The 20637-nt window shown below is 37.9% G+C and overlaps 2 protein-coding genes across 5 annotated transcripts; one reads left to right on the forward strand and one right to left on the reverse strand.

The window, feature by feature from the left end:
• Positions 1–281: 281 nt before the first annotated feature.
• On the reverse strand, positions 282–11292 carry LOC141899777 (uncharacterized). 2 transcript variants are annotated; one of them, XM_074786295.1, is made up of 6 exons: positions 11155–11292; positions 10479–10607; positions 9715–9861; positions 9038–9112; positions 4894–5096; positions 282–1037 (listed from the first exon to the last, which is right to left on the reverse strand). In XM_074786295.1, the coding sequence occupies exons 1-6, from the start codon at positions 11161–11163 to the stop codon at positions 1025–1027; spliced, it is 576 nt and encodes a 191-aa protein (XP_074642396.1). In that variant the 5' UTR covers positions 11164–11292; the 3' UTR covers positions 282–1024. The 2 variants fall into 2 exon arrangements, with proteins under 2 accessions (XP_074642396.1, XP_074642397.1); XM_074786296.1 differs by lacking the exon at positions 4894–5096.
• A 49-nt stretch (positions 11293–11341) lies between these two features.
• Positions 11342–18565, forward strand: LOC141898836 (RUS family member 1-like). 3 transcript variants are annotated; one of them, XM_074784957.1, is made up of 14 exons: positions 11342–11378; positions 12030–12243; positions 12658–12735; positions 13398–13512; positions 13596–13641; positions 14084–14116; positions 14205–14310; positions 14979–15080; positions 15374–15444; positions 15649–15836; positions 15947–16010; positions 16320–16396; positions 16637–16758; positions 17159–18565. In XM_074784957.1, the coding sequence occupies exons 2-14, from the start codon at positions 12037–12039 to the stop codon at positions 17396–17398; spliced, it is 1449 nt and encodes a 482-aa protein (XP_074641058.1). In that variant the 5' UTR covers positions 11342–11378; positions 12030–12036; the 3' UTR covers positions 17399–18565. The 3 variants fall into 3 exon arrangements, with proteins under 3 accessions (XP_074641058.1, XP_074641060.1, XP_074641061.1); XM_074784959.1 differs by lacking the exon at positions 11342–11378 and adding an exon at positions 11428–11633; XM_074784960.1 differs by lacking the exon at positions 11342–11378 and adding an exon at positions 11428–11607.
• The last annotated feature ends 2072 nt before the right edge of the window (positions 18566–20637 follow it).

Consider the following 20637-nt stretch of genomic DNA (forward strand, 5'->3'; position numbering starts at 1 on the left):
TTCAAAGTTTACGAAAGATTATCGCGACTAACTACTCTTTCAGGTAGGCCCTAATAAAGTTCACATCAAAATATGTCAGAAGGAACAAGAACTTGTTCGAAATGTGTTGTCAAGGTGCAGTTGATAATGGACCTGCCTTAATTATGGACTATCAAACCTTTCTTTTTCGTTTTATAGTCAGTGCCATCAAGTAGTGAAACGCAAGTAGGTCCATACCCACACAACACATGTAGCAGCAAAACAGGATAGGAAAGTTGATAGCGAAATAAATGTTCATCAAAATCTATTTATTTATCATTAAATACAAAAAATACAAGAATGTGTTTTTAATATAAAATCATTTAAATATAAACATACCATAAACATACACATGGATAATCTTATAACTGACATTGCGGTTCAGGCAGACAGGGCTAAGTACATTACAGGGTCTGCATCTGCTTATAGGGGAAACATTAATGAGATAAGGCTCTTTGACAAATTCTGCCTTTGTCGTACAGAAAGGGTCCTTTGAAATTCTTTTTTTGACAACATTTTGCTCCTTTTGATAATAAGCGCCGTTAAGGAAATGGAGCATTTGATATTTTAAGGTCTTACGGACAAGCCCCTGGACCCGCATTATAAATTTACATGTATCATTTTGCAACAATACAAAATAATAATACATTTGACATTTTTACAGGTGAAACACTTTTGGAGCAACATCATTACATCTACCCTTACCATATCCTGACCTATTCCCACCATAAACCCTATACAAAATGTATTCTGTATCCTGCATTTACTCTTACTATACCTAAACGGGACCCTAATTTAATACATTTGAACGTCAAACAAAAAAAGGGGATTCGACAAATTGGGTTGAAAAGATAAGATATAAGGACGAATGCAAACTCGTTGGCAGAGTGTATAAATGGTCTATATCTATATCATTCCATTTCAGCCGGCAGTGCTTTCATTTTGATCTCGAAGCATAAACAGTTGATATTTTCGCATTCTGGCGCGGAACATCCACAAGTACAGCTCATGTTGTTGAACTGGAAAAAAGAAACGATCAGAAGGACATGAGATATCGCCCAGTATTTATAGGGCGAACTTATCACAAACCTGGTAGTTCAAATGTTTGAAATTTGCATTTCCTAAATGCATGTGAATGAATGAATCAATGAATGTTTCTGGAAATAACAATTTGGTTTAGGCAAAAAAATTGACACGTTGTCTCTCCTTCTGCTGAGCTCAGAATTTGACCTGACCAGCCGCCTATCTACCCTGTAAGCAACTTTTTTCTTAAAATCACGATCTAGCTAACCATAACACACTATAGGAGCCAGTTGCTCAAAAGTAAGGGCAGATACAGATAGAAACCATAGCGACAATGAACGTATGTCACCATCCCAACTAATATCCCTGATTAACTCTAACCAACGTTTGAGCAACTGCCCTCTGGGCAGTTATCGAAGTGAACAGATTACAAATTTTATTGCGATTTAGTTAAGTGACCCGGCCGATTAGGAGAGACAACGTATTGTCTTTTCCGCTTTATCATTCAATTGTGAACTCAAAATGCATCCATTCTAGAACTAAACTGTGAATGGTACTGATACAAGGACCCTCACGTGAGGGCCCAGTTTCACAGTTTCAGAGCTTGTAGACTGAATGATAACTTGCTGAACCACGTCAGATTCGATTAATTTTGATAAATAAAGACATGTAATGCCCAATCAATGGTCCCTAAGTAAGTAAGACAACACATAAAAGAACAACGCAAAGCAATATTGAAATCATAAATCAATATCTAAAGGCTTTTTGGGATCAAAATCACAAACAATTTCTTTTGATGTATCATTTCTGATTATGTTCATCAAATTTATTGTTTGATCGTATGGGTAGTAAATAAATCATGTTTTGAATTACTCAAAAGATCATCAGATTTCACCACCATCACAAATAAAATTAAGAGGTCATTTCCAGGTATCAGTTATAATTCCTTGGACAAATCTTTGACCTAGGTATTGATAACATGCATTTTTGATAGTACGCCTAATAGAAAAATCTAAATTCTGTGATTTTTTAAGTTTGAAGTTTCAACCTAATTTATAAAGTTGTACCCAGATGCTGGCCTTGAGGAGATTTGAGCATTGTTTTGAAAAGAGTCTTTCATTGGTAACACTTTTTCATTCGTTTTCGTTCAAAATATGCACATGTTTCCAAACTTCGTTGATTTGAGGCAAAATTGAAGGAAAGAGAAGCGCAAAATATTCTAGAAATTGCGAAAATGAGCTCCTTATTGCATCTAATTTTCTGCGCGAATGTTCCATTCGGACATTTCTGTGAACACCTAACGAAAAGGTTCCACTATCACGAAAATCAAACCCCCTAAAGACATGGCCGATTACGGCCTGCATCGAGTACCATCGTTGATAAATGTTCATGAATATTTTATTTGTACGGACATGCAATTCAGGAGTTCTTGTTTTGTAAATAAGTGATTAAACTTTATCGCCATGATTAAAAGTGGTAATATCAGAGATAAATGTATGTTTGTAGAATGTGTAGAATTTGGCCCAGAACAACTGTTCACACAGGTGCCAAATGGGCCCGTGTCTGTTTGGCCCGGCAAAATTTGGTGCGACCAAAAACATCGCACCAGGCCAAATTGTAGCACAGAATTGTAGCACAGAACAAAGCAACTGGTTCCCGAAATGACCCACTTCCCATGGGCTCGAGCCTGATCCATGCCAATTTGGCCAGGGCCAAATCATCTCCATGTGGTACAAAACTTGAATAATGCGCCAAAACTCTGCTCACTAAAAGTGGTCTCCACCAGCACAGGACATCTTTATTCGGTGCAGGACGGGCACAGGTTATCCAAATCTCTGGGATGCTAGGGTCATAACAGGCATGGGAGGACATGGAATAGCACATTTAATGGTTATACACGTGGAATCAAAAAGTTTGGGGCGAAAAAAATCACCTTAGGTTTTCAACAGGGTTTTCAGTAGTTTTGTATTATTGTGATGTACATAGCATTAGCAGCAGGGAACAAAGTCAAATATTTCACTGTGCGACTTATCAACTATCTTTGATCTACGTTTTCAGCTATATTTAGTGAGGTGATAAATGTGTTTATCTAGATACAATCATGGATCTCCACCCATGCGTGTACAACACCTGCCTGAACTCTTCGCAGAGCTATATCTGGTACCTTGTCCTGTGGTAAACAATAAATCAATTAAGAGATAAATCAAACATGACCTCTAAAATTCTATGCATTGTTCAGGCCATCATATGCCAATGGTGTAATCGCATAAAGACTTTTCTTTTGAATGTTTCATGAGGGAGATGGCAGAGACCACAGTTTTTTTCTTCAATAACACTTCAGAATTTTCGAAACGAAAAAAAAGAACCAACCAACGGATGAAAACAAAAAATTCCTCAAATCAAAACACAGCTTAATTTTTGTTCCGAGAAAAATTTTTTTCATGTACCACGTAAGCAAATGTACCACCTTATTGCAAAGCAAAACTGAAGTAAGGCAATTTCTATCAACCTGGTTGGAAGTTTAAAACCAAAAAAAATAACTGTGGCTCATCAGTAGTTCACTTTTTGATTCTGATTTCATAAGGATAGAAAAGGCTCATCTTAATTCTTTGTGATAATCACAAAGTGCATGGAAGTGTTTTTCGGATATGTACGAACATCGCAGCACTATAAGCCGAATGTCTTCTTTCAGTGGATATAGCTCAGAGTCTCAGTGACCTCGAAATATAATCTACTTATGATTTCAGTGATAAACAGGATAGCGGCCAGTATGTGGTATGGGGAACCTCCAATGCTGCTGTGGCAAGCAAGGATCCACCAGTTTCACTAGCAGGTTTGTAGTTGCTTGGTGTTCAATTTCTTCCAACAATACAAAGTTGAATTTTTTACAGCCTAGATCTGCGCCTGTTGAGGAGTTCAAAAACCGCAGATCGCTTGCTTGTCAGTCCGCTTTAGGGGGAAAACATTTTACGCAAAGCTGTACCCTTACTTTGAGATATAAAGGGTTGAATAATATAATCTAGTAGCGCACTTGGCTGAAGTTGGCAGAATTCAGCTAATGTGTTTGAGGCTCATGGCATGGGTTCACACCATGGCAGAATCGCGCCATCGATATCATAAAACCGAGGAGAAAAGGATGTGACTATCGGTACTTGGTTCTGCTACAAGGAACATATCCGTGAAAGAAGGCACATTGTACGAGGAGGAATGAAAGGTAAAAAAGGATTCGGAGAATTTTTCAGGATTATCTATATACACAGCGAAAACCTCGTTACAATAAACTTCATTTTGGATTTGATCTTTAGAATCAGGGACTGTATGGCAAGTATCGACTGAACGAATTTCGATTTTAGAATGTATAGTGTTGAGGGAAATTAGGATAAAAACAATCAATCGGCTTTATATCAGCTTTACAGTTCAGATAAAGAGGCGGATCCATGAGTCAATATTGACATTTGGTATTTTTGGACGGAGCTGATGTCGGGGGTCTGCCTTACCTTTGAGGTTAACCCCTTTTCGTCAAGACAGAGATCGTTAAAACCTGTAAATCTAACACTCATCCTCTCCGGAATTTGCATTTTTCTAGGATCTATTTCTTCAAAGATATCTTTAGATTGAGGGTGGGATGCCGAGCGACAAGGCTTCTTCATACGAGAAATTCATTTTCTCTTCTACTGGACCCTGGCCTTTCAATTTTTCCTAGGTCCGCCCCTGTATTTATCTGGGTATATCTGATAATAAGAAATGTTTACATCCGAGTTCGTTGTAACAAGGTTCCGCCGTTTACCGGAATCGCTGCGTTGTGCGGTGGTGGTGAATTACGCGAAACTGCTAGAGAGCATATCTCCTTACGAAATCGGCTGCATTCGCACGGCGACGAACTGCGGATGGTCGTCGACTATATCGTCATCGTCGACGGAGCCGGAATATGCGTCGACGACCGCGGTGCGACGCGCCGGACCGCCGCCGGCGTTCATGTGTATTTGGAAGCACCAACAGTTGATCACGTCACAGTTTGGGATCGAACACGTACACAGACATTCGCACGGCCCCAACTGCAAACGCAACAATTTCTCAATTAATAAATCGAGAGCGTGTTTCGATTACGGGCGACAAAGAAATAAAAACTAAAACGATGCAAGTTTTTCCTACAGGCCTATATAATAGTGAATGAACGAGCACGTGAATAGTCTAAAAGCACCCCCAGCCGCCCAACTCCCCGATGGAGTTAGGCCTATAGCCCAGGGCCCAGTTTTATGGACTTTAACCCAGGGGCCAGTTGCACAGTCATGACTTAAGTCCAAAAGTGGTCTTAAATCTTAAGGCTGGTCTTAAGTTGTTAGATTGGCTATAGAACGAAGTCGATTTTAGACTGGTCCTAAATGGAAGTCATGACTATGCAACCGGCTACAGGGGCTAATTCAATTCATTTTCAATTGAGTTAGCCCCATGGTTAAAGATAATACCAGCCTCAGGGTCCCTACAGATCAGTCATTCCTGGAAATTTTCGAGGAGTTTTAAAGGAGAAAATTTCATATTTCAAGGAAATGTCTACATCACTTTCGTATCTCAAATTGCTGTAGACTCCTCCTAAATTGGTACTGTTTATCTCAGTAAACTCTTACCACTGTTCTGATTTAGGCATAGTCTATTGTACAACATCTAAAGTATCTAAGTGCTTATTTCTTAAAGTTTTGAAAGAGTTAAGGGGCATTTTGCTCAAATCAATGGAGTTTCAAGCACCTTTAAAAGCATTTTCTGTTAAGATGGAGTTTTTAAGGAATGAAGGAGTCGTAGGGACCATGTAGCCTTAGATTGCAAGACAGAAAAGCCTGGTCAACGCTTAACTAGATATTCTGGATACAGTAAACCACGGATATGTCGGATCCATTTCTTTATGAAAAAAAAAACATTTATGGTTATCAAACAGTAGGCCTTGTAAGTGCCAATAACCATCTACTGGTTAAACTGGTAAAGTAAATTTACGCTTACTGGAAAGCTTAAAGCAAATTTCATTGCATTCAAATTAACACATGGCAGATTTAGGTTCCAAGTTCTGGAAAATTCAGAACTTGAATCGTTCAATATCCTGTATTGTAAACATCCAAAGTGTAAGATCACAAGTTTCAATGAAAAATGGCAAACCATTAGTGAGCTACAGGCCAGGGAATTCAGGCCAAAAATTTGGCCATGGAAAGGTCACAGGATGGACATCTCGTGACCCAATTTGTTTTATGATGGGTGGTATAATGGAGGTATACACATAGGTATGGAACATACAAGAAAATTTATTGATCGATTTTGGGCTGCAGATATGGCTAGAAGAGATCTAAGTACGTATAAACCAAATATAAAGACAATTCATTGATGCATTTTCAAAACTTCCTGAAATAACTGGATTCCATCAACGGACAGACGGACAGCAAATGACGAAAGAAAATTGGAAAATTGAACGCCTTAACCCTTTAAGTGCATCTACACTGACTTATGAATCGGTGATGGACTTTGCTAAAGTAAACTGGCGTGCGGTGTATTGATCTACTGGGTAATAATCAATATCTCGAAATGAAAGATGGCAGCACCTGTCAAGCACTGTGGAATATTAGTAACTTACAATGTACACTGCGCTGTGGTGTAGACACAGCGGTGTGCCCGTTATTCAATGTACTGGGGTTGAGTTTTTGAACATTTTCAAATTATTTCCAGCACTTTCAGCAGGGTATCGATTAGTCAGCACTGAAAGCGTTAAGGTGATATACGGCGTAGGATCCGTTGTTTACTGTTTCCATACCCACTGGATTTGTATTAATGTGATTTTGCTATCAATGCAAGATTTATGAACACCTAAGAAACATATTGGTGCGATCCTATCCACCAATGATAGCCATCTACCTAAAATTACTACTGAATCAATAAATCAGTAAAAAGTTTCACGCCCTATCACTTCGAACGACTGACTACCCATCCCTATCAGAGCATGCAAATGCAAATTTACCAAGTCAAGTCTTTATGCACTAAAAATGGAAATAATATACATATTTAGTAAGGGTAATATATTAAGCGAAGAATGATAGTGCTTGCAGTCCGATGATGAAAATAGCTTAATCATTTGTTCCAAATGTTAACTAGGGGTCCAGGGACACCATGCCCACTTGGGAAGTGGTTTCAAATGCTCAACAATCTAACAATTTCAATATTCAACGCCCCCTGGTGACCATTTACAAAAACCAACGACCTTGAAACTCACCACAATCATAGAACATGTCAGCAGCTACGATTTTGTAATTGATTGTGATAACAAAATATGCCTCGTTACCAATTTAATATGGAAATACTAAGTCATTCTACTATTCAACGCCCCCTGGTGACCATATTCAAAACCCAATGACCTCGAAACTCACCACAATCATAGAATATGTCATGAACTACCACTTTGCAATTGATCATGGTAACAAAATATGCCTAGGTACCAATATAATAAGGAAATACTAAGTTATTCTACTATTCAACGTCACAATGATGTCATGAGCTACAACTTTCCAATTGATTGTGGTTACAAAATATGCATAGGAACGAATATAATAAAGAAATGCTAAGATATTGTATTATTCAACGCCCCTGGTGGCCATATACGAAATCCAATTACCTTGAAACTCACCACAATCATAGAACACGTTATGAGCTACAACTTTCTTATTGATTGTGGTAGCAAAATACGCTTAGGTATCAATATAATGAAAAAAAACTTTTTCCCACTTACGAATGAGTACTGGTGACACAAAGATGGCCGCCAATTGCGGCATAATTGGCTGATGAAAAATACCTGTCTCAGGTATAAAACATCCCTTTCCATAGAATACCCATCACAAATTGCAATGAGAAATGGCAAACCAGTAGGAAGCTACAGGACTCAGAATTCGGGCCAAAATTAACATTTTTGGGCACTAAAAAGGTCATAGGACGGCCATCTTGAGTCCGACCGACCCAATTTTTGTTATGTTGATGGGCCCTGGGGGGATTCACATATATCCGAAAGACCAAGGTAATTGATGAAAGCGTCTTCAAAATTTCCCTCAAAAAGTTCAAAAATGTGTAAAAAGTGCTGATTTTGGCGAACAACAATGGCTGCTAGTCGGCCATCTTGATTCTGACAGGGCCAGTTTTTGGGCTGAAGATGTGTCTAGGGTAGATACATGTGTAACCCAAATATAAAGACATTACCTTGAAGCGTCTTCAAAACTTCCCAAAATAACTGGATTCCGTCTACGGACGGACGGACGACGGACGAAAAGTGAACGCAATAGCCCGCTGGGACTAAAGTCCCAAGTGGGCTAAAAATATAGATGTTTTCAGTGTTAAAATTTTGCGACTGGACACCGAGGTAATTTCAGTGTTAAAATTTTGCGACTGGACACCGGGGTAAAAAGCTAGTTAGTCTATGACAGTTTCTCTATTTTAATACAAAATCCAGTAGTTTCTAATCCAGATATAGCCATTACATTACATGACTGTCCATTTGGATGTAAGTGGGCGCCCTAAAAAAAAAACCTCAAACCAGGCAGCGAAATATCTGGTCAGCAGTTGGAAGAATAATGTAGGTTAATATAACTGAAATGTATAAGGCTGTGTTCAAACTAAATACAGCGGTCAATTTACTGTCCGTACCCACCCCTCTCGGACAACTGACAGACTATAGCCATCTTTACAAATCACAGATCATCACAACTGATTGCCTGGTCTCTTGTCTGGATCTGACGCATTTCTATTTGAAATTTATGAAAAGTTTTGACCTGGCATCACTGATATAGAAATAAAATCAGCATGCACGGAAAATCAGATTGTCGTGACCCATCAAAAGGTGATCGTTTGAGGGGCTGGGTACAGACAGAGCAGGCTGTAACCTGCATAAAAGCTCTCAGTTTTCAAATAGAATAATAAGGTTAACTATCATGCATTGTTTATTTCGACAAATGTTTTGTTTTTTTTCAAAACTTACCCCGCATAATGGGTCTTTTCCGGGACCAGGCGGTGTACAACATTGGCATAAAATGATGTCAACGCAATCGAAATGCTGAAATGAAAAATCATGGATTGAAGCACAGTATAAGGCAACTGCAGTAACTTAAGCATTACAAGGCTAACGTGGAAAAGAGCATAAACTGCACATAAACTAAACCGTTCAAATCAAACTGCATTCGTCAAATCAAGATTCAGATGAATAAATACCTGGAGTAAAGATATACTGGCATGTGAGTTATTTCATGGCTATCAGTAGGCCCCTAATAAATAAGGTTGTAATAACATAGGCCTGTATTCACTAACGCAGATTAATTGAATACAGATTGAGAGAGACCCGGTGGTCTTGGTTTTGCAGGTCGGATTTAACAAATACCGATTCATCAGACCCCTTATCATGAGTATAGATGCATTCACCCTCTACTGTACATAGAGCTTTACATGTACAATGTACTATGATTATCAGTGCAGAGCTGTATACCTGAGAATATCTGAACTATCAAGAAATTTTCAGAAATTCAGTTACCTAATGAGCAAATCAGATAAAACAATTTTTTCCAGGGACACGAGGGACATCGATTGATTTTCAATGCCGTTGATAAACACCAAACCTTTTAAGGGCATGGTTGGCAGCTACTGAGAGCAGTGTCTACTTACACGTCTGTTCGGACAACAGCGGTCCATACAGCCTTTAACGGACGGACTCTGGCAGCAGTTGCAAGCTTGCGCAATAGTCAAACAACACGCACAACACGGGTCACCTTCTTTACCGCAACACTGAACCTCACCACACATTCCGCGTGACTGAAAAAAGAGTTAAGTTGTCGTTTAATGGTCAGTTGATATCCGTTCATTTGCACAAAAGTTAGTTTAAGTTAATCTCTTATTTTATAAGTGGTGTCCTTTTCAAATCCGCCAACCTTGCCAGGAACGAAACAGGATGGCTCCGACTTTGAAATCGAGAGTTGAAAATACAGATGAATGGTTTGATAGTAGACAATTTTCTATTTCTAACCACTGGATAATAATGAAGTTTTATCGTCACATGACGGCTAGCTAGTGCTAACTTTGGTTTGACGGATAAAACATAGGCAGGGAAGTTGACTTCTTTTCATAGGTCAACCATAACGAGCTAGTTGCTAAAAGTTATTTAGTTAACCACTGTTTAGTTGACAAAGTGAAAATTAAAAGTTCATTGTTACAATGTTATCTATCAGGGGTTAGTAGCTCAAAAGTTGGTTAAAGATAACCGGTGGATAAATACCATTGATACAATTGAGTTTTAATTGTCACTATGTCAACTATCCACTGGTTAACTCGGACCAAACTTTGAGCAACTGGCCCCTGCTGGTTTTTCTTTTAACCAACTTTTGAGGAACTGGCTTCAGGTTTATACATTCAACTGCTCATTTTCTACTGACCTGGAGACATTGTTTAATGATAAGCGCAACAGCGACGATAAAAATATAGCACCCGATCGCGATACAAATAATTGCAGGCAATGGTAACTGCTCCGTCCCGGGCAGTATATTTGGAGCCTGCGTAATAACCTAAAAAGAGTTTTGAAAAATCGTTTAAAAGAGTATATAATTTTTTAGATTGTCAACTGTAACGTAGTAGGTAGCTACACTGGAGAAATACCGGTACAGTAGGCCTGAGTCTGAATACCAGACGTTGTTAGTCCCTTACAACAGTCCCATATGGGGGAAAAATAGCTCAGGCTCAGGCCCGTACCCAGGGGGGGGGGTGCGAACCGATCTCCCCAGCAAGATCCTGAGGACGAGACATTCACTAACATTATTGGCTAACATCTAAATAACTTCTTATAACATTAACATCTAAAACTTTCTGGATGAAGACACCCACACCTTCCACCCACGGGAAGATTTTAGTTCAGTGCAAAGACAAACTAAACTAAATTTGTTTTTATTTGATTTGGATTAGACCGTATTCTATCTTTTGGGGTTTTTTACAACAAACTGTGCAAATAAAACTACTTTTGTTTACATTTGTTTTCATAATCAGATTTTCATTCTCATTTTAACTTTTAAGGGTTCCTAAAATTATAACATAAAAATTTCCATTTTCTAAACTTACACTGGACATTGTTATATACAAAAGGCCGCATATAAATGCAGCTGGACTCTCAGAGAAAAGATGTTAACATCGTTTTGTGGCATTTACGTCGGTACTTAAAATTTTGGCGTCCTCATTCGCCATGGTGATCTATCATTGCGGCAAGTGAGGATGAAATATTCCGCAAGGTGGAGCTAGCTTACGGGACACTTGCGGCAACGTCCGGTATCTTTTTGCGGTGGCCGGTAAGTAATTTAACGAATTTAATCGAATTTAATCATCCATTCGAAATCGAAACCTAATTCGCATGCCCAACAAGCTGACAAACGTAGGGAAGCATTGAATTGAATGCACAGGCCGGGACTTGACACAAAGTTTTTGATCCTCTATTCGTATTCCCGCGAGTCAGAGTAGTACCTTGTCCGAACTTGTTAGGCTACTTGAAATACTATCCATCAGTCTTAATATAAAAAGGCAAGGGACCAACTCTCGGTCAATAGGTATTTCACTTCAACAGTTTGTAACTTCGTTATTGATTATCCAATCCGCTTCAAGTAAGATTATTCTTTAAGATAACGAATTTCTGCGTTAAACTGAGTGGTTAGAGAAAGATTTGAGTGCTTTCGAGATTGTTAAATCGTGCGATTAATCCGAAAAAATCGGCTCAATCCGTCTTTACCGCACCAACCTGAAAGTAAATGATTTTTTAAAACAACCCGTGCTTTCAACCAGTAATTCTGAACCAATTTTTGCAAACGCGAACTACCGGTATCCGGCCCTGCGCTCTATACTACTCCAGCTTTTTAAAGCTTTATTAGGCCTATAATGTTATGCACTAGGCCTAATACAGGTTCAAAGGAACCTGTTGAACTTAAGAAATGATTCTGTATTTTCAGAGAGATCATGGCAGATAATGTACTATTGTGTAAAGAACGGTATGGCAAGGCCTCTGTTGACCGCGAGTACTATACAACCAAGCCGCATGTTCCGGAACAAAAAGGCAGTGCTGATTATAACGGTCTGACTGCATCTTCATTGTGCGATACTTCGCGACCCGTAGTCATAAAAAACCGAAGTTCACATGCGAGGAACTTTAATCAAGTTCTAGAGGTAGGCAGCAGGTTACATAGCATAACCTCGTTATAACGACCTTGGATATAATGACATATCGATTACAGCTAACGTATATTCCATCCCAGATCAATTCTATTGATTTCTAATTGGATAAACTTATAAAAAAACAATTGGTTGTAATGAAAAACGTTTCGGGCCCCTGGAGTTCCTTGTAACAAGGAACCTGTGTAGTTTCTTAAAGCAGTAGGTCAATTGAGATGGGTCACCATCAGTTTAAATGCTGAATTGAGATTGGTCAATTTAAGTCTTTGAATCGGGCTTAGGCCACATGATATCTGGTTTCCACAATTTGCTTCGGTATAAAACTGCAAATTACCGATAACTGAAAATGCACAATCGAAAATTCATTAGTTTCATTTATAAGTTATTTGCTCTTTTTTACGATTTCAGTCTATATTTTTACCACAAGGATACCCAGACAGCGTTAGCAAGGATTATTTGGCATATCAAATATGGGACACTATACAGGTAAGGCCTTACGATTTACATTAGAATTGAAGAAAGAATTGGTGCTGTCAAACCTGTTTGAACTAGATTTCGATCTAAGCATGGACGTATAGGTAAACTAGATTATTATTGTATCTAGTTTATACATCGAGATCTGAGGTGATCAGTGTAAATTATGTACCGTTACGTAAAAAGTTGGCACTCTAACCCTCAGATATATTTTTTTTAGCACCGGTATCTCAGACCATTCATACAAACTGATTGATGCTATAAAAGATTTTAAAAAAACCTACACTGCCTAAATATAGAACAAAAATGGCATTGCAACAAGTAAAATGCGTAGGCCTTAGTTCATTCTCTTTCATCTGGTGGAAGAAACTCATAAATGAGGAATATCCAACATCAATGACTTTATGTTGATAGTGAGTCTTGACCAAATACATTCGAATCTATTGTAGAATGTACCCCATTGATAATAGTTCTATCATTCAAATTTTGAAGTCCAGATTTTCCATAGTCTAGCTAAGTTTATATTCCCCTATTGCCTTTATTAAAAATACTGTTTTTAAAAGTCCTCAATGCTATGCTGTGTAAAGTTTTGACTGGAGCACAGTGTCAGGTTCAAAGCCAACATTCACCAATCCGAGTGGCAGGTGCTTTAATGATTTCACTGTCGATGCTAGGCATTTGCGAGTAGTATCACGGGAACATTGGCCACTAGAGCCGTGTTACAAGGCTATGGAGTCGGCGATGAGAATGCGACTGCTACTGCTGCTACGATTACATGGATTTTAAAAGGTAAGTAGAAAGTATTCGCTCATAAGTTAACCGGTTGACGTTTTGAGCGGTTGACGTTATTGAATTGAAAATATATTTTGTAGATGGAACTGGTATGTTTGGAAGAATCGTCTTCGCTTGGCTTAAAGGGTAAGTTAGATAGATTGAATTCTATCTAATCACGATTTTCTTACTGCTGGTAGCCTACTTCATATGCGCTACCTACTCATACAAATATTGTGCTGGTATAACCAGTTCAAGACAAGAAATTCCTTGAGCTGCTATTGTCCTGAAAGAGAGTTAGTTTTGGAATTAACATTTAGCTCTTTCATCAAGATTGCCCCATACTGATTAGTTTGATGAATTGAAGTTTGATACGTACCTGCATCAAAAAATTAGAAAATTGAGTTTCGTTGAGCTTCTATAATATCTTGTTTATTCTTCATGTCTTAGTATGGTTATTCTATTATCTAATATCTTTATTACTATGGAAAACTGCGCTATATAAATGACTATTATTTATTTTATTATTTATCATCCTGTGACAATTTTGTTAACCAGTGATTTATTTCGGGTGTATTTTCCACTTTAGATCAAGCTTGGACTGTGACGCTAAACGATGGAGGTATCTATAAGCATTGAAAAGAAATAGAAAAATTGCATGTAGTTGTCTTTCCGTTGATCTGCAGATCTTGAATCATCTACGTTTGTAGGTATTTTGCTGACATGTTGAACGATTTTGCGATTTCGATGGATTTGATAGCTCCGTTTTTCAAGAATTACTTTACGGCGATCGTATGTTTTTCTGGAGTGTGCAGGGTAAGTAGTGATCTCTATATCAATTTCCATAATGGAAATTGATATATAGCTTATATATATATATATATATATAAGCTAAGCATGCTACAACATCAGCATCAACACCATTACATCAATATTGGCTCAACATTGGCTAAAAAGAGTCTTTAGAAAAAGATGAAATTAGATTAGTCGTGGAGCTTATAGTTCAGAGCTGCTTCATTTATCTGTATTGCTGACAATTTACCACTCCTGATTATGCTACCTTTCATGGCATTAAAAATGAATCTGCTTAAAAGAAATGGTTTTATTTTCCCGACAATGCAACTATCATTTTACAGTCTGGAGCAGCAGCCCCTCACATTTTAGATACTTCATCGCTATTCTTTTGATTGGACGTCACCCGAGACATTTCTAATTGATAATGAACATACAAAAGGCTAGGTTTTATGCTCTTGACTTCAATTATATCTTTTTTTTCATCCACACTTCGCATATGATATTTTCAACAAAAAAGATACATACATGTGTACTATATACACGTGTACTAAATGTAAGAGATTCCAAGGTTAAATATTTCTAATTGCCACAATTTCAAAGAGTGGACAGCCCGACATAGCAATAAATAGTTCATTGGCGCTTAGAAGAGTTTCTTAGCGTGTTGAAACTGTGATACAATTGTCTTCCAGTCGATAGTAGGTGTAGCGGGCGGTGCTACTCGGGCTGCATTGACTCAACATCAAGCAAGACGTAACAACATGGCTGATGTATCCGCGAAGGATGGAAGTCAGGTATTGTGATTTCCATGAACTGTATAGCTTGCTTGAACCTCGACGGAGGAACGAAATATGTCTAGGATTTTAGATAAACTTTTTAGTATTGCAACAATCGTGGATCCTTGATTGCTGCAGTGTAGAATGAATGAGGTGATCAGAGTCCTCATATTGAGTATCAACTTGGGTTAATTCCTGGTTAAATGCGGTATATGAAATCGACCTCAATATTCTAAGTGGTTGTTGTTTGAGATCTCCAGAGAAACCAACATTTATCGTTCATTATTTATACATTTTGTTACGATTTGCAGGAAACAATGGTGAATCTTGCAGCTCTTTTGTGTAGTATGGTGCTAATTCCGTTAGTGGCTCAAAATCAAAGGTCAGTAGCCAAAATTAAAGTCTGAAAAAAAGTATAGTCTGAAAGTATAGTCTTACCCCAAGATTGAAGCTATGTATAGTCTACCTCAGAAATGTCAAAATTTTGGATGTAATCTGACAGTCCCGAGAAATCTGAGCATGGAGTCTCATTTATCATCCATAGAGGGCTCATAAATGACTATCCTTGTATCTATGATTGTTTCAGTTTGGTGTGGCTATGTTATGTGATCTTTACTGCTCTACATTTGTTTGCCAATTACAAAGCGGTGACTGTTGTCGTTATGGAATCTTTGAATCAAGCTCGACTTAAGATAATCATCGAGCACTATTTGACGAGGGATAGCTATTTCGCACCTGTTAGACTTGTCAATTACCTCGAGCCCGTAGTATGGGGTGAGTACCAGGCAGTTTACAGTTCGTTGTATGTTCCTCGTAGTGAAATAGAAAATTTTCCGATTCCAAAGTTTTGACATAGATGTATGTACGTACAATCTGTTTTTCAGGAACAAGACGGATATTTGATATTCAATTAGGCGTGTCTTATCGAAAGTTGTTAACTAAGTCTGGGTAAGTTTCGTAAGATATCATATGATGATGATGACGACGACGACGACGACGACGATGATGATTCTGTTATAGGATTCAAATCCTGGCATCGAAGAGTCAAATGTTCTAACCATCCTAGACAGGGTGGCTTCAGGGGTCAGATTTTTCATGTGCCCTTCAAAATGTCCATAACAGAATTTTATATTTTCCCGAATGATCTATTAGAAATCGATCTTATGAATGAATTTTTTTAAATTTATGAGATCTTTACTAACAAAATCATTAACAACTTGATTAAACAAAATCTATATTGTTCTTCCGTTTATATAGCAATACGTGGAAAGTTGATCGTGGACTTTGTTTGATACATGACAGTGAAAACAAATACATTTTGCGTTGCAAAAACCGTAAGTAATTTCTATGTTTTTCATATATTTTTGGTGTTTCAATAAATGTTAAAAATGTTAAGAAAATGTTTAAAAAAAATATTAGTAAAGACTTGTTTACATAAATGATAATCTTAGCCGGGTATATGAATTAGAAAACATAAGTAAGACAAATCAATTTAATCAGAGTTGTTTCTGGAAGAGTCTATATGAATTTACTACCCGTAGTTTGATTGAGTTCTGACCGTCCTTCGACTTCAGGTGTGATTACCATAGTTCTCAGTTCACGGGCCGGAAAGGAAGATCAGCTACGGGCGTGTTTCCAAGCAGAGGTGTTGAATTTTGCCCAACAAGCAGCCAAAAAAAGTTTGTGCCAAGGGCAGGTACGTTGTAAGAGAGTGATTCTACAACTAATGTAATTCAAAAGGCAAATTTATCGAAACATACACCCAATGCTGAGTACTCCAACTGGGCATTGATTGACAAATGCACCCATTTTCAAGTGTGGTACTGTTTAAATTTTTTTTGTAATTTTATCATTTATCCAAGATAAACTTAATTGCCACCTAGCAGAGTAATTGGCAGCTAGGAGCTGCCACCAACATGACTCATTTATCCACAGCAGATACTCGCAATTAAGTACCCTATACTTGGTCGAGTACCGGTAATGTACTCAGAATTGGGTATATTTCGAAGAATTTGGTTTATGATTAAGTCAGATATCCTTTGTGCACGCGTGTAGCAAGCAGATTCTTTGTAAGCATTTACTGCCGTGTTTTGCAGGTTATAAGTTGTCCACATTTTCTGAACCTGATCCGAGGTTTGAAAAGCGGAGACGTCGCGTCCATTGAGTACGATCTTCAGATGTTCACTGTGAAACACTTCATGAAATTCAAGCCCGGTCTGCTCAACGCCGGCTGGACGTTGTCGCCGATGTTGCTCAGCGCCGATGAATGGCGAGCCGATTGGGAGGACGATTCGAACTTTCCCGCTACTTCAACAACGTTGTTTACGGATATTTAAGTCGTTGATATCGTATTGAGCTAACCTTGTGTCTGCAATGTTCTGGGGCCTGTTTCACATAACAGCCATGTTTCATTACTACTCTTTTCTAACACCTTAATAGTTTTCAAATTCTTTCTATGATACACCACTAAGGAAAAGTTCATAAATGCGTTGAGTGCCAGCTACGAATTAACTTTTACTTACGATTCTCTCACGAGTGCCAGAGATTCTTCATATTTATGATAAGATATTTTTGAGCAAACAACTTCATTGGTTAATTTTGAGCAAAGGCTGACTATGTAGCAGCTCCACTGCTGACCTACGACTATATTCCTGTGGTGCCTGGTGGCGACACCGTATTATCAAGCTGGCAGCCAATGTGTTTAAAAGGTTTTAATCTTAAGACTGTGGAGTTGAATAGTTGCCCTCATTGAAAACATAAGCAACTAAACCGATAACTCTTCGAAAACCTTTTAGCGAAACTAGGCCTAGGTACTGGTAGTTTATTTTGCTACGAATTTTCAGATACACGTTTCAATTGACCTTCGGTCTAATGGTATATAGATTGGAAGTGATGGTTGTATCGACAACGTCCGTCCATAAATCGGTATTGTGGACTGAATTCGTTCTCGGAAAGAGATGCATAATGGTCTCTCAACTATTCAATGTGAAATTCGCGAATTATCGACATTGATTAGTCTCCAGCGACATCCAAATGATTATTTTCGTGTATGTACATGTGTATGTTATTTCTTCTGAGATTTTCCAGACTTAGTTTATAGGTGATTGAAAAAAAGGGAATGATGATATTTCTGTGAGTCGCAATGCAATTTTATTTATTCTTTAGAATATATAGCAATGTATATTCTTGAACATATTTTAAATAATATAGTAATAATATATTATTGATATGTATCGCATTTATAAGTAATTAGTAATTAGTTATACATGTATTATGCCGTTTCATTGTAAGTGTAGCTTTTAAAGTACATTATTTGTATGAATGCATTAATCAAGTGTTTTTTACACCCTAGAATATAATGTACATTTAGTATTATTATTAGTATACAATAGACTCTGCCTAATCAGTAAGGGGTTATCTATTTATTACGCACACATTGTCATCAGGGGAGGGCTAAGTGCAATTGTGTAATACTTAGTGTTTATGAAAATGGCCGTTTTTGTGTACGGGGGGGGGGGGGGAAGGGTTGAAAAATTCCAATTTTATGCATACGTTTAATGAATAAATGTTCCCTAATCCATTCATACTGGTAGGGGTACATTCATTTATTACGTATGCGTTAGGGGAGGGGGAGGGGTCAGTGCAATTGCGTACTGTGATGCTTAGTGTATATGAAAAAATGGCCGATTTTGCGTACAGAGGGGGAGGGGGGTTGAAAACTTCAAATCTTATGCGTACGTAATAAATGAATGATCCCTAGAATGATAAAAAGAATTTTCTGTTCCTAGTGTTTGTTAATGCGGAAAAAAATGAAAATTTATACCGATAACATTTTACCAGTCCCCATGCTACTGCTATATGTGGAGTCTACTGTAGTATTATGTTTAGATTATGTTAATGAATGTTGTATTGTATTTTTGCGTAATTTCAAACATTTCTTATCTGAAAAAGTAGGAAAACTATTTTAACATTTATTTTTAGTGCGGGTATAACGCTGTAACCTGGAACCCCTTCAGACATTGACAATTGTCGCGTGAACTTCTGAAATATGCAACGCCTAGTGATTGTAGTTCCTTCGTTGGTTCATTGTTCAGTGTGTCTGAGGCTTAGTTTCTCGAACATGTCAGGTGGGCCAGTTCCTCAGTTGAGACTTAAGTTCAAAAATGGTCTTAAATTTACCCCAGTGAAATTCATTACTTGTTCCTTATTCCTTATTCCGTTACTTATTCAGAATTCATCTCCCAATAAGGAACAAGTAACATGTTAGTTGTTCCTTATTCTGATTTTCTTGTTACTTATTGGGAATTCATCTCCCATTTTAAGACTGGTCTTAAGTTGTTACATTGGTTTTAGAACTAAGATGGTCTTGAATTGGTCTTAAGTCTCAGCCATGACTATGGAACTGGGCTCCGAAGTCTGGACAACAAAAATGAGGAAGAATGATTGTGTGAGGGGTCGGGTTTGGGTAGCTGGTTGATATCGGCTGAATTCTTATAGCATTCCAATTTTGTCTCATTGCAGCTGGGTTTTGCTAATATTTTATTTTATTTCATTACCAATTTGTCTGACTACTATGTTTATCGGAAGTATTTATAGCAGTTAGGCTATAGTGTTTTCAAGGTTTGTCTTAAATATACACACATACGTATTGATATCAATACTGAGAGTATGACTTATTTTGATCTTCTAAAGACTTTGGGTATCAAAATGATCTTCAGTAAAAGTCCTTCATAACTGTTGGGACCAATGAAAAACATGGCGTTAAAACGAATTTAAGATTGGTAATTTCAATTGAAGTTTGAGTAAGATTTGGGCAAATATGTTGGCTTTAAGCGAGCAGTGGCACTAAAAAGGATGGCATTATATCGGACTGTGAATGTATATACTTATAGACTTAGCAAGGGTAGATCTAGGATTCTTTGAAGTGGATGGACCTAAAAATGGCATTAATTTGAAAAGGGCAGATTTTGCAAAATGCAAGGGCTGCAAGCGTGAAACATTGGTTGGGGTTCTTGTGGCCCTCCAACAAATAATTAAGGGCTAGAATGGGACTTTTCTGGCCCTTGGTCCATTTCGATTTATATTTCGTCTTTAGAATTTTTGGAGGGCGCATTCAAATTTTGAGGCACACTCTCGTATATAATACATTTGAAAAGTTTACTAATCCACTTCGAATTTTTTCTACTGTTCCAAAAAAGGACATTTCTCGATTTTTTTGTGCAAGGGGCAGATCCAGGGACTACTGTTGCGTGTAGCGCAACTTATAAAGTAGTGAAGGATATAATCCAAGTAAAAACGATTTTGTACGTTTACCGTTTTTTAGCCCCAATTTTCAAGCAAAAAAGGATATCCTGGTGCATAGTGCTTTCTAGAATATGTAGGCATTGAGATGTAGTTTCCGGGCAATGTCTTGCCTTTTTTTTTAAAATTATCCGCCTCGTCTTGTTAAAATGTGCCCTTTTCTAACTTTGAAATGAATGGGGGTCGATGAAGCAAAATGAAAAATAGTACGACATTTTTTGGGGACAGTAGCATGCCTACGGTGCTATCGTCTGAATCCGCGCCTGAACGATGA

The sequence above is a fragment of the Tubulanus polymorphus genome, chromosome 2, assembly GCF_964204645.1.
Source record: "Tubulanus polymorphus chromosome 2, tnTubPoly1.2, whole genome shotgun sequence".
NCBI lineage: Eukaryota > Metazoa > Nemertea > Palaeonemertea > Tubulaniformes > Tubulanidae > Tubulanus > Tubulanus polymorphus.

What these genes read in the sequence shown, in the direction of transcription:
- LOC141898836 (XM_074784957.1), top strand. Translation starts at nt 12,037, where the DNA reads ATGGCAGATAATGTACTATTGTGTAAAGAACGGTATGGCAAGGCCTCT. An exon ending in AAATATGGGACACTATACAG is followed by an intron (nt 12,736 to 13,397) that starts GTAAGGCCTTAC and finishes TGTCGATGCTAG; the next exon opens with GCATTTGCGAGTAGTATCAC. An exon ending in CCTCGAGCCCGTAGTATGGG is followed by an intron (nt 15,837 to 15,946) that starts GTGAGTACCAGG and finishes TCTGTTTTTCAG; the next exon opens with GAACAAGACGGATATTTGAT.
- LOC141899777 (XM_074786295.1), bottom strand. An exon ending in GCTGTTGTCCGAACAGACGT is followed by an intron (nt 9,113 to 9,714) that starts GTAAGTAGACAC and finishes TTTTCATTTCAG; the next exon opens with CATTTCGATTGCGTTGACAT. An exon ending in GAAAAGACCCATTATGCGGG is followed by an intron (nt 5,097 to 9,037) that starts GTAAGTTTTGAA and finishes TTGCGTTTGCAG; the next exon opens with TTGGGGCCGTGCGAATGTCT.